At 46.3% G+C, this 12,798-nt stretch overlaps 1 protein-coding gene across 1 annotated transcript; it reads left to right on the top strand.

The window, feature by feature from the left end:
* The first annotated feature begins 7,010 nt into the window (after positions 1-7,010).
* On the top strand, positions 7,011-12,400 carry LOC106819212 (arf-GAP with coiled-coil, ANK repeat and PH domain-containing protein 2-like). The gene is made up of 6 exons (XM_014823859.1): positions 7,011-7,100; positions 7,806-7,880; positions 8,807-8,910; positions 9,501-9,653; positions 11,356-11,586; positions 12,062-12,400. The coding sequence occupies exons 2-6, from the start codon at positions 7,848-7,850 to the stop codon at positions 12,189-12,191; spliced, it is 651 nt and encodes a 216-aa protein (XP_014679345.1). The 5' UTR covers positions 7,011-7,100; positions 7,806-7,847; the 3' UTR covers positions 12,192-12,400.
* The last annotated feature ends 398 nt before the right edge of the window (positions 12,401-12,798 follow it).

Raw genomic sequence — 12,798 nt, 5'->3', positions numbered from 1 at the left:
CATCCTCTCGTTCTCCTTCCTTCTTTCGTTCTCCTTCCTCCTCTCGTTCTCCTTCCTTCTTTTGTTCTCCTTCCTTCTCTTGTTCTCCTTCCTTCTTTCGTTCTCCTTCCTTCTTTCGTTTTCCTTCATCCTCTCGTTCTCCTTCCTTCTTTCGTTCTCTTTCCTTCTCTCGTTCTCCTTCCTTCTCTTGTTCTCCTTCCTTCTTTCGTTCTCCTTCCTTCTTTCGTTTTCCTTCATCCTCTCGTTCTCCTTCCTTCTTTCGTTTTCCTTNTCCTCTCGTTCGCTTCCTTCTCTCCGTTCTCCTTCTCCTCCGTTTCCTTCCTCGCTTCGTTCTTTATCGCTTCTCTCGTTCTGCACTTCTCTCCTCGTTCCTCATCTGCTCGTTCTCATCCTTTCTTCTTTCTTCTCTTCCATCTATCGTTCTCTTTCCCTTCTCAATCCCCTCCCTTCCTTCTCTCGTTCTCCTCCTCCTCTCGTTTCTTCATCCTCGTCGTTCTCCTTCCTTCTTTCGTTACTGCTTTCCCTCTCTCGTTCTCCTTCTTCTCTTTTCTCCTTCATTCTCTCGTTCCACTTCCTTCCATCGTTCTCCTTTTCTGTCTCCTCGGTTTTTTTTTTTTTTTCTGCCTTCCTTCTTTTGTTCTCCTTCATTCTCTCGTCTCCTTCTTCTCTCGTTCTCGCTTTCTCTCTCTCGTTCCCTATCATTCTCTCGTTCTCCTTCCTCCTCATCGTTTTCCTTCATCCTCTCGTTCTCCTTCCTCCTCTCTCGTTCTCTTTCCTTCTCTCGTTCTCCTTCTCGCTCCTCGTTTTCCTTCATCGCTCATCGTTCTCCTTCCTTCTTTCGTTCTCTTCCTTCCTCGTTCTCCTTCCTTCTCGTTGCTTCTCCTTCCTTCTGTCGTTCCCTTCCTTCTATTCGTTCTCACTTCATCCTCTCGTTCTCTTTCTTCTCTCGTTCCCTCCTCCTCTCGTTCTCCTTAAACTCCTCTTCATTTCCTTCCATCCTCCGTCTCGTTCTCGCTTCCTTCTTTCCGTTTCTCTTTCGAAATTCTCATCGTTCTCCTTAATCCTCTCGTTCTCCTCTTACTTCCTTTTGTTCTCCTTCCTTCTCCCTCGTTCTCCTTCCTCTCTCGTTCCTCCTCCATTCTTTTGTTCTCCTTCCTTCTCTCGTCTCCTTCATCTCCCTCGTTCTCCCTTTCCTTCTTATCGTTCTCCTTCATCCTCTCGTTCTCCCTCCTTCTTTTCGTTCTCTTTTCCTTCTCCTCGTTCTCCTTCTTCTCTCGTTCTCCTCCTTTCTTTTGTTCTCCTTTCCATTCTCTCGTTCTGCGCTTCATCTCACTCGTTCTCCCTTCCTCCTCTCGTTCTCTTTTCCTTCTCTCGTTCTCCTCCTTTCTCGTTCTCACTTCCTCCTTCGTTCTCATTTCCTTCTCTGACGTTCCCTTCCTTCTCTCGTTCTCCTTCGCTCGTTCTCGTTCTCACTTCCTCCTTCTATGTTCTCGTATCCTTCTTCGTTCTCCTTTCCTCCTCCTCGTTTTTCCTTCATCTCTCGTTCTCCTTCCTCTTTCGTTCTCTTTCTTCTCATCGTTCTTTCTTCTCTCGTTCTCCTTGCTTCTCTACGTTCTCCTTCCTCCTCTCGTTTTCCCTTCATCTCTCGTTCTGCTTCCTTCTTCGTTCCGTTTCCTTCTGCATTCGTTCTCGCTCATCTCTCGTTCTCCTTCCTTCTTCGTGTTTCTTCTTTCCTTCTTTCGTTCTCCCTTCTCCTCCGTTTCCCTTCATCCCGTCGTTCTCTTCTTCTTCGTTCTCTTTCCTTCTCTCGTTCTCTTCCTTTCTCTCCGTTCTCCCTTCTTTCTCGTTCTCCTTCCTCCTCTCGTTCGCTTGCATCCTCTCGTTCTGCTTTCCTCTTTCGTTCTCTTTCCTTCTCTCGTTCTCGCTTCATCCTCATCGTTCTCCTTCCTTCTTTCGTTCTCTTGCCTTCTCCTCTCGTTCTCCTTCCTTCTCTTGTTCTCCTTCATTCTCTCGTTCTCCTTCCTTCTCTTCGTTCTCCACTTTCTTCCTGCGTTCTCGTACTTACTTCTTTTGTTCTCCTTCCTTCTCCTTCGTCTTTCCTTCATCTCTCGTTTCTCCTTCCTCCTCTCGTCTCTTTCCTTCTCTCGTTCTCGCTTCTCGCTCTCGTTTCCTTCATCCTCCGTTCTCACTTCCTTCTTTCGTTTCTCTTTCCCTTCTCGTCGTTCTCCTTCCTTCCTTGTTTACCTTCCTTCTTCGTTTCTCCTTCCTCTTCGTTCTCATCTTCATCCTCTCGTTCTCACTTCCTTCTTTCGTCTCTTTCCTTCTCTCGTTCTCTTTCCTTCTCTCAGTTCTCACTTCCTCTGCTCGTTTTCGACTTCATCCTCTTCGTTCTCCGCCTCTTTTGTTCTCTATCCTTCTCTCGTCTCCTTCCTCCTCTCGTTCTCTTTCCTTCTTTCGTTCTCACCTTCCTCCTGCTCGTTTCCTTACAATCCTCCTCGTTCTCTTTCCTTCTCTTCGTTCAGTTTCCTTCTCTCGTTCCCCTCCCCTCCTTGTTCTCCTTCCTTCTCTCGTTCCTTCCCTTCTTTCGTTCTCGCTTCCATTCATTCGTTCTCTCATTCATCCTCTCGTTCTCCTTCCTTCTTTCTTCTCCATTCCTCCTCTCGTTCTCTTCCTCTCTCGTTCTCCTTCCTCCTCGTCGTTTTCCTTCATCTCCCTCGATTCTCCTTCCTTCTTTCGTTCTCTTTCCTGTTCTCTCGTTCTCCTTCCTTCTCTGTCTCCTTCCTTCTTCGTTTCTCCCCTTTCCTTCTTTTCGTTCTCCTTCCTCCCTCATCGTTCTCCTGTCCTTCTCTTGTTCATCACTTCCTTCTTATCGTTCTCCTTCCTTCTTCGTCGTCCTTCATCCTCATCGTTCTCCTTCCTTCTCTCGTTCTCTTTCCTTCTCTCGTTCCTCGACTTCCTCCTCTCGTTCTTCTCTTCCTTCTCTCGTTCCTCCTTCTCCTCTCGTTCTCCTTCTTCTCTGTGTTCTCACTTCCTTCTTCGTTCTCCTTCCTTCTTTCGTCTCCTCCATTCATCCCTCGTTCTCCTTCCTTCTCTCGTTCTCCTCTTCCTCCTCTCGTTCTCACTTCATCCCTCGTTTCTCCTTCCTCTCTTGTTCTCCTTCCTTTTTTCGTTTCCCTTCCTTCTTCGTTCCTCCTTCCTTCTCGTCGTTCTGCCTTCCTTTGCTCTCGTTCTCCTCATCCTCCTCGTTCCCTTCATCCTCTCGTGTCTCCTTCCTTCTCTTGTTTCTCCTTCCTTCTCCTCGTTCTCATCTTCCTTCTCGTCGTTCTCCCTCCTTCTCTCGTCTCCTTCCTTCTCTCGTTCCTCTCTTCCTCTCGTTCGCGCTTCCTTCTCTCGTTCTCGCTTCATCCTCTCGTTCTCATTCTTCCTTCTTTGCGTTCTCCTTTCCTTCGCTCTCGTTCTCTTTCCTTCTCCTCGTTCTCCTTGCCTCCTCTCGTTTTCCTCTTCATCCCGGTCGTTCTCTTCCTTCTTTCGTTCTCTTTCCTTCTCTGCTTCCTCCTTCCATTCTCGTTGTCCTCCTTCCTTCTTTCGTTCTCCTTCCCTTCTTTCGTTTTCCTTCATCCTCATCGTTCCTTCTTCTTTCGTTCTCATTTCCTTCTCTGTTCTCCTTCGCTTCTCTTTGTTTCTCCTTCCTCCTTTCCGTTCTCAGCTTCCTTCTTTCGTTCTCCCGTTCATCCTCCTCGTCTCGCTTCCTTCTTTCGTTCTCCGCTTCCTTCCGTCCTGTTCTCCTTCATCCCTCTCGTCTCTCCTTCCTTCTCTCGTTCTCCTTCCTTCTCTCGTTCCCTTCCTTCTTTGTTCTCCTTCCTCTTTCGTTCTCCTTCCTTCTTTCGTTTTCCTTCATTCCTCTTCGTTCTCCTCCTTCTTCGTTCTCAATTCCTTCTCTTGTTCTCCCTTCCTTCTCTGTTCTCCTTCCTTCTTTCGTTCTCTTTCCTTCTCTTCGTTTCTCCTTACCTTCTCTTCCGTTCTCCTTCCTTTCTTGTTCTCCTCCTTCTTATCGTTCTCGCTCTTACTTTTCGTTTCCTTCATCCTCGTCGTTCTCCTTCCTTCTTTCCGTTCTCTTTCCTTCTCCTGTTCTCCTTCCTTCTCTTGTTCTCTCTTCCGTTCTTCTCGTTTTCCTTCATCCTCTCGTTCTTCTTCCTTCTTTCGTTCCTTTCTTCTCTGTTCTCCTTCCTTCTCTTGTTTCCTCCTTCTCTTTTTCCGTTGTTCCTTCATCCTCTCGTTCTCCTTCGCTTCTTTCGTTCTCTTCCTTCTCCTTGTTCTCCTTCCTTCTTTGTTCTCCCTTTTTCTCATCGTTCTCGACTTCCTTCTCTCGTTCTCACTTCCGTTCTTTCGTTTCTCTCTTTCTTCTCTCGTCTCCGTCGCATTCTCTCGTTCTCCCTTCTCTCCATCGTTTTCGCTTTCATCCTCGTCGTTCTCGCTTCCTTCTTTCTTTCTCTTTCCTTCTCTTTGTTCTCCTTTCCTTCTCTTGTTCTCTTCCTGTCTTTTCGTAATCTCCTTCCTTCCTTTCGTTCTCCCTCATCCTCTCGTTCTCCTTCCTTCGCTTCGTTCTCACTTCCTTCTCTTTGTTCTCCTTTCCTTCTTTCGGTTCTCCTTCCTTTCTCTCTGTTCTCCTTCCTTCGCTCGTTCTCCTTCCTTCTCTCGTTCCTCCTTCCTCTTGTTTTCTGCTTTCCTTCTCTCGTCCCCTCCTTCTCTCGTTCCTCCTTCATCCTCTCGTTCTCGTTTCCATCTCATCGTTCTCCTTCGCTCCTCTCGTTCTCCTTCCTTCTTTCTGTTCCTCAGCTTCCTTCTCTCGTTTTCCCTTTCATCGTCCTCGTCTCCTTTCCTTCTCTTCAATTCTCCTTCTTTCGTCTCGCTTCTCCTTCCTCTCCTCGGTTTTTCCTTCATCCTCTCGTTCTCTCCTTCCTCTTATCGTTCTTCTTTCCTGTCTCTGTTCTTCAAGCTTCCTTCTCTTGTCTCCCTTCTTCTTTCGTTTCTCCTTCCTTCTTTGTCCGTTCTCCCTTCATCTCGTCGTTCTCATCTTCCTTCTCTCTTCTCCTTCCTTCTCTTGTTCTCCTTCCTCGCTCTCGTTCTCCTTCCTCCCTCGTTCTCCTTCCTTGTCTTGTTCTGCGCCTTCTGTCTGTCCTTCTTCCTGTCTCCTTCCCCTCTCGTCTCGCTTCCTCTCTGTTCTTCCTTCTCTCCTTCTCGTCTTCTCATTTCCTCTCGTTTCCTTCCTTCTCTCGTTCTCCTTTTCCTCTTCTTTCTCTGTTCTCGCTTCTTCTCTCCTTCCTCGTCTCTTCCATACGCTCCTGTTCTCATCTCTCCGTCTCTTTCTCTGTCTCCCTTCCTTTCTCGTTCTCCTCACTTCTCCTCGTTCTCCTTCATTCTCGTCGTTCATCCCTTCCTTCTCTCGTTTCCCTTCCTTCTCTCGTTCTCCTTTCCTCCTTCTCGTTCTCCTTCATTCTCTCGTTCTCTCTTCCCATTCTCGTTACTCCTTCCTCCTCTCGTCTTCTCCTTCCTTCGTCTCGTTCTCCTTTCTTCTCGTCGTTCTCTTCTTTCTCGTTCTCCTTCCTTACTCTCGTTCTCCTTCCTCTTGTTCTGCTTTTCCTCCTCTCGTTTCCCCTTCCTTCTCTCGTTCTTCCTTCCTTCTCTCGTTCTCCTTCGCTTCTCTGCGTTCCCTTCTTTCTTCGTTCTCCTCCTCTCTCGTTCTCCTTCCCTTCTCTCGTTCTCGCTTCTTCTCGTCGTTCCCCTCCTCCTCTCATTCCCTTCCTCTCTCGCTTTCTCCTCACTCTCTCGTTCTCCTCCCTCTCTCATTCTCCTTCCCCTCGTCGTTCTCCTCCTTCTTCTCGTTCCCTCCTCCTCGCTCTCTGTTCTCCTTTCTCTCTCGTTACTCCTTCCTTCTCTATTCTCCCTTCATCCTCTCGCTTCTCCTTTCTCTCGTTCTCCTTCCCTCCTCTTCTCGGGACGCCTGGGGGGAATACGCCGAAAAGGGACCGGGATGTCGAATTTGGGGTCAAGGGTCAAGGTCGAGCGATGTCCAAGTGGCGGACATTTCCGCGTTACACTTAAGGTATAGGAGGAAATGACGAAAATCGGCACAAATCTCAACGGTGACCTATGAACTCTAATAATTGGTGTATTAGTGTGATGGGGAGGAAACGCCTCACCAGTGCCGAAATTGGAGGTCCCAGGGTCAAAGGGCAGTGGGGAAAGGTCAGAATATCAGACATTTGCTGAGGAATTGGCTCTAACGGACCGAGTGCAAAACTTTTTTTTGTTTCGGCGCTGACCTAGCATTTTACACTATTGAATAGGACACATTGAAAATCTACTTCCCGCTGACGATGCGAAAGCACGTTAATGTCCTGGATAACCTTGTTGACGCTTGCAAGAGGATGAGTTAAACAGTGGATTGGCTTGACTGTTAACAAAGGACTGAACTGCCTTGCTATTAGAGCCCCCATCCCCACCACCAACTACGCTCGCGCTCGACGCATATCCATGAATCCATGATTACGTTAATATAGCCGAAGTCAATTAAAGTTACACAGCTATATCTTTATTATACTGTACTACCGGTATAGCAAAGGCCTTCAACGCGGTGGGGGGAGGCGCCTCTTGATTCAGTATGCCAGTAAGTTTTATTCAGAAGAATACCGCCTACAGTACCGTCATGTGAGCGCTGTGGTCGCTCGTGCCGGCACTTGTTCTTCTTCCTCCTTCGCTAAAATGTAGTGCTGTACACGTATGAGTGTGGTCAGAGTTTACACGGCACGTCGTATTGTTACCTTTTATGTTTGAAACTCAATTAAAATTTACTGATGCACGTGAGGTAGCAAGTTTCTTACCTCATGCATTGGTTGGTGCATTTACACCATTGTGGATTTGCCAGACGCTGAAGTCTCTATGTCACTGTCTCGTGCCGAAGCTAAGACGCTCGTGTTGATATCGTCTGCTTGCGTGTGTTTCAGCTGCTGTCGTTCCTTCACGCACAATCAGTCTACTTCCACCAGGGTCACGACTTCTTTGAACACTCCGACTGCTTCCTCAAGCAGACAGGTCTCAAGGTGAGATGCACTATCGGCAGTCGTTGTCACATCACTGACGTTGTTGTCCTTTGACTTATAGTCATCATAGTTGCTGCACCAGCAAGGACACACCATGTGTCATTGTTAAGTTACATGAATGATGGCAGCAAGTTTTGCACGATGACATTTTCAGCAGCAGGATTGTGCAGAGAGGAGCTATGCTCTAGTCATGGCATCAAGATAGGATGAATTATTAATTGTATAAAAATTACTCAATACTGATATTATGTAAATAATTATCGTAAAATAAGTCTTTTTCTCTCGACTTCATAATGGCCTCTCGTCATATGAGGGTATTTAGAAACTGGTACTGTGTTCTTAAGTGAATTTCTAGTGGTGATGCACTTATGCGTGCCTGCTTTTGCGCACTTGTTCCCATCTACACAATACTGCATTATGTTTGCTTCAAAACAGTGACCACTTGCAATGCAAAATTTTCGTCGGCGCTGACACAACTTGAGTGTTGCTTAGAGATGAAGTTGTCGCTGAACTACTTTGCCGTAACTTTCTGGTGTTTTTGTGGGAACAGAGACAGGCAGCATGTTGTGTATGTTGCTTACACTGCATCTGTTTTCATCTGTCAGCGAGATGATTCACAGCAACAGAACCGTGCGTAAACCGCAGAGCAGTGTGAACCAGGCGCCTGCCGGCGATTGCTCTGACGTCAGCATTGCTTTGTTGCAGATCGCAGCGTTGCGAAACCAGGCGGAATGTGCGGAGCGGAGGATGGAGGAGCGACACAGTCTAGTCCAGAAGAAGGTACGTAGCTGGCCTTCTTCTGCAGCACATATTATCTACTGCCTGCTGTCAATTATCTAATATAATGGCTAATATATATCATATATCTATATATTTATATTATATATCATATATATATATATATACAGGGTTTCTTCTGAGGGAAAATTAGACAAAGGAGGTGATGGCCAGTTTGGGAAAAAAACGCGCATGATGGATTCAAATACAGGATGGATTGATATACTAACTTATAGGTATATAGATAACCTTATATATAAGATAGATAACCCTAACCCTAACCGAATGAACTTATTTAATGAATTTTTACATGTTTGGGTACAGTGGTGTGTGATGTTCACGTTGATGGCGTGCGTGTGTGTGTGTACTATTCCTCACCATCAGCATCTGGCTCCTACTGCCCATAGCGATGATGCATGCTCTGCTACTAAACTGCAGGGTGCGAAATTAACGTGAGTCCGGAGTCGAATACTCCCTGATTTACTGTCGGACTCCCTGATTTGACATATGAGTCTGTGTCACGCCCTGAAAATTCTGCTATACTAACTAGTTTGTTCCAGAGAACGGCCTCGCGGAATTTACTGTATTTTTTCAGTAAAAGTCCAAAGAACATTTTGCAGACGTGCAACCGCGTGAATCTTCCAAATAAGCACATGCGTTATTGTTAATATCTTTAATTTTGAACTTCAGACTGCAGACTCCCTCATTTTGCTGCGGACTCTCTCTTTTTGAGGGCAGGGAGTCTGTTGGACTCCCTTGTTCAAAAGATTCCCATTTCTACCCCTGAAGCTGCCATGGACGTTGGTGTGCAACTATCGTGTGTTACTTATTTTCACATGGTGTGGGAGATTCCATGGATAGTGCATTATGTTTATTAGTCATTAATCATATTAACTGCTTGAACTGTAAACGTGTCTGTTTCGTTTCAGTCTCAGGTGCTGTCAATAGCATCCAGCCCGAAGCAGCGAGGTGAGATCCGTATGGAAGGCTATCTCTTCAAGAGGACTTCCAATGCCTTCAAAGCATGGCATCGGTGAGTCTCTCAGCTCTCTTTGATGCATGCATAACACTCGTGCGTGGGGTGGCTGGATTGATCAGTGAGTACGAGTGTTATCACTGATCAATCCAGCCACGCACGAGTGTTATCACTGATCAATCCAGCCACGCACGAGTGTTATCACTGATCAATCCAGCCACGCACGAGTGTTATCACTGATCAATCCAGCCACGTACGAGTGTTATCACTGATCAATCCAGCCACGCACGAGTGTTATCACTGATCAATCCAGCCATGCATGAGTGTTATCACTGATCAATCCACCTGTGCGCGTCTCTGTCTCTGTCTGAAAATTTGTTTCACGTGTAGCAGAGCAGAGGAGGTAGGCAAACCACTGCTGTGTTTCATTTAGAGATTGTTCTTTCGGTTCTACGGTGCCTTAGTGTGGCGACATTTACCCCTAACTGCCTAACATATTATTTATTATTTATTGAGGGAGTTCACAAATGACCTATGTTGCCCAGGAGACTGAAGGGTTACAGAGAGAGAGAGAGAGAGAGAGACCCTATATTCTCGCTGCGGATGACATACCTCTGATGCCTGCCTGCCTGCTTTGCCTGTTGCAGACGGTGGTTCACTGTGCAGCACAACCAGCTGGTGTATAGGAAGCGGACCAAGGACACAGTAACTGTCATGGAAGAGGATCTGAGGCTGTGCACCGTGAAGCCATGTAACGAGATCGAGCGGCGATTCTGCTTCGAGGTCGTCTCTCCCACCAAGTGAGCGTTCTACGTACACATAATATGTATGCACCACGTATATGTGTATGTGCGTGTACATATGCACCACGTATATGTGTATGTACGTTTACATATGCACCACGTATATGTGTATGTGCGTTTACATATGCACCACGTATATGTGTATGTACGTGTACATATGCACCACGTATATGTGTATGTGCGTGTATATATGCACCACATATATGTGTATGTACGTTTACATATGTACACAGACTTCACATGGTCGTATACGTGTGCATATCTGCTTGTGCACTTATGCACACACACGCGCATATATACACGCGTCTACCCTTGTAGGAATATGTGCACAAACACGCTTATGCACTTACTCACATATACATGGATATATGCACATACGCACACGTAGACACAGACACACGCACACACATAAACACATGGATCCAGACATGAATACTTGCACACATGCCAGGGTTCTCCCCTGGCTGTTAACACACTCCTTCACACACATCAGGCCTGACATGCCTTCAAAACTGAGAATCTAATTTGCAACATTCCATAAATCCTCCAACATGCCTCCAGCTGTGTTTACTTTTGAAAATAACTACAAATTAAGTGCTAGATATATACATCTCCGAACTGATATAGTTGATCTAGTGATTTAATTGTGTATTGAGACCACATACGTTACACATAATTGACCCCAACTAGCAATCGTAGATGAATTGCTGGGTTGCCCGACAATCTTTTTGAAAATCCTGGGGAGAACCTTGCATACACGTACATATACACGCTCATGCACTGCACACGTGTTTGAGTACATGCGTGCATACACAAAGAATGCACGTGTAATGCTAGCCGCACACTATACGACCCGAGCGGCATCGGGAGGCTTACGTCTGGATCAGGAGGCTTAAGTTTGGATCGGGAGGTTATTTTGGGCCGATTCGAAATTTGAATTGGGAGTGGAGCGGGTCGTATAGTGTGCGAGGGCTTACGACACGACTCGGATAGTGTGCGTGGCCATCCGACCCGCCGCCGAGTGCTGAAGAAAATTGACCAATCACAGAGCAGCGCCATGGGAACCGCATTTGGTCAAAATGGCGGGAAAACACTCTCGACCCTTAGTACACGCTAAATCAGCTTGGAGCGCCACGAAAGCGCCATGGTTATCGCCGACTTTGAGTCGTACAGTGTGCGGGGGCCTCCCGATCGATCGGGAGCGGGCCGTATAGTGTACGAGGGCTTACGACTGGGGCCCGAGCAAAATCATATAGTGTGCGGCTAGCATAACCATTCGAACACGGAACTATTTTAGCCGTCCTCTCGAGCTATGTTCCATGCCTGACCTCACGGTACCGTTCAGGCCACAATTAAAAAATCATTGATTGCCATCACCCGACCCAGACTTAAAAGTTTGTGTAGGTAGTTAGGCTTAAATTTTTTTTGAGGGGGTCTTTTTACAAATTTAACATGGTGTCTACATGCTCGGGTGTGCTTGTGTGGAGATACCTTTTAGGTTGAACGTTTGTTTTGCTTGGTACATATAATGTATAGCCTGCAGATTTATATAATGTACAGTGATACAATTTAGATAAAAAATTTTAGAAAAAAAAATAATGGGAAAGATCAATAAAAATGTTTGAGTCGGCCCTTTTTTGACGGGTCGGTCGGGTGAGGGCAAACAAACATATTTTTATTATAACCTCACTTGTTTTAGGAGTCACATCCTTCAGTCGGACACGGACGTGCTCTGTCGGACGTGGATCGACGCGTTGACTGAGAGCATTGGCGCAGCGTTCCGCGACACGCTGCATCCATCAGAGTCTGCGCCCTCTCTCAGCGCAGCCGCCAATGCCAAACCAAGCTGCACGCCGAACGGACGTCTGTCGACCAGTGACAGCGACCCAACCCTAGACACTACTGTCTTACCAAAACCAGCGAGAACCAGGTTGGTATACTGTATACGCTGTATATTTCACAGTGGTTTAATTTTCGCGAATTTCGCGAACGCGCCCCCGATCGCGAAAATAACTACACGCGAATAATTCATACCGAATAATACCGAATAATTCATAATTCACAGACCGCGAAATTAACCACATGCAAAATTGTCCGTCAAGTCTGAATTGGCGAAAAATATGGTGCATACAGTACACTTAACATAATTATCATCAGGAGGATTATGCATTTAACGTAGAGAGCACATGCTCACGACTAGTTTAGGAAAAGAGAGTGAAGGGCCGAGAAGGAGGCATGGTGGAGGAGGAGGGAGAAGGGATGGGTGGAAGACGTGGACAAGGAAGGTGGAAGGATGTGGAAAGGAAGATACGGAGAGTGAATGGGTTTTTGTTTATAGCTACGTTGTGTGTAGCATGCCACATATCTCCGTACTCTTCTCTCTGAGCTCTGGTAATGTGTTTCAGTCTGTGGCAGCAGGTCATGTCGATCCCAGGCAACGAGCGCTGTTGTGACTGCCAGGCGAATGAGCCGAGGTGGGCCAGCATCAACCTGGGCACCACGCTATGCATAGAGTGTTCGGGAATCCACCGGTGAGTTTAATATGCCCCGATGCATCCGATCTGGCCGTCACACAGAGACTTCGGTACTGTATATTACTGTATGTAATACTGCTCCGTTCTATGCTAATTACACGTAGAAATACTCTCGCTAAGCTACTGTAAATTTATGTAAATACCTAATACAGTGGACCCTGGTTTATCAGAACACTTACAGGCGGAATTATTTCCAGCGTGCCTTACGCAATTATCTGTACACAACATGTACAGTAAACGCAGCATACAGTGCACATACATTTAGTTCTAAAAATGTTTCATGAGCTAATGATGGTCAGAGTCCACGGAAAAGCCGAGAGTTGTCACTTTGCTTTTAAGTTTAGGATCGGTTTACAATCTTCACTTACAAGCGAAATTTTGTTTCGCAGAAAATTCCTGCTTAACCGAGGCTAAGCTGTTTAAGTTTTAGGGATCGCTGCGCATGCACTTGAGAAACTACTGCAGTTTTTATATAGCAAGAATGAACATTACGGGAACTTGCTAATAAAGTTGATATCAGTTAGATCCAAATTAAGTTAAAAATAACTTACACTTTTCGTCCATCTCTCAGTCAGTGTAAGTTATTTTTAACTTGTTGTATATCCGCG

The sequence above is a fragment of the Priapulus caudatus genome, unplaced genomic scaffold (genome assembly GCF_000485595.1).
Source record: "Priapulus caudatus unplaced genomic scaffold, Priapulus_caudatus-5.0.1 Scaffold2982, whole genome shotgun sequence".
In the NCBI taxonomy this organism is placed as follows: Eukaryota; Metazoa; Priapulida; class Priapulimorpha; order Priapulimorphida; family Priapulidae; genus Priapulus; species Priapulus caudatus.
Note: the sequence above shows the minus strand (reverse complement) of the source record. Positions and strands in the feature narration are given on the sequence as shown.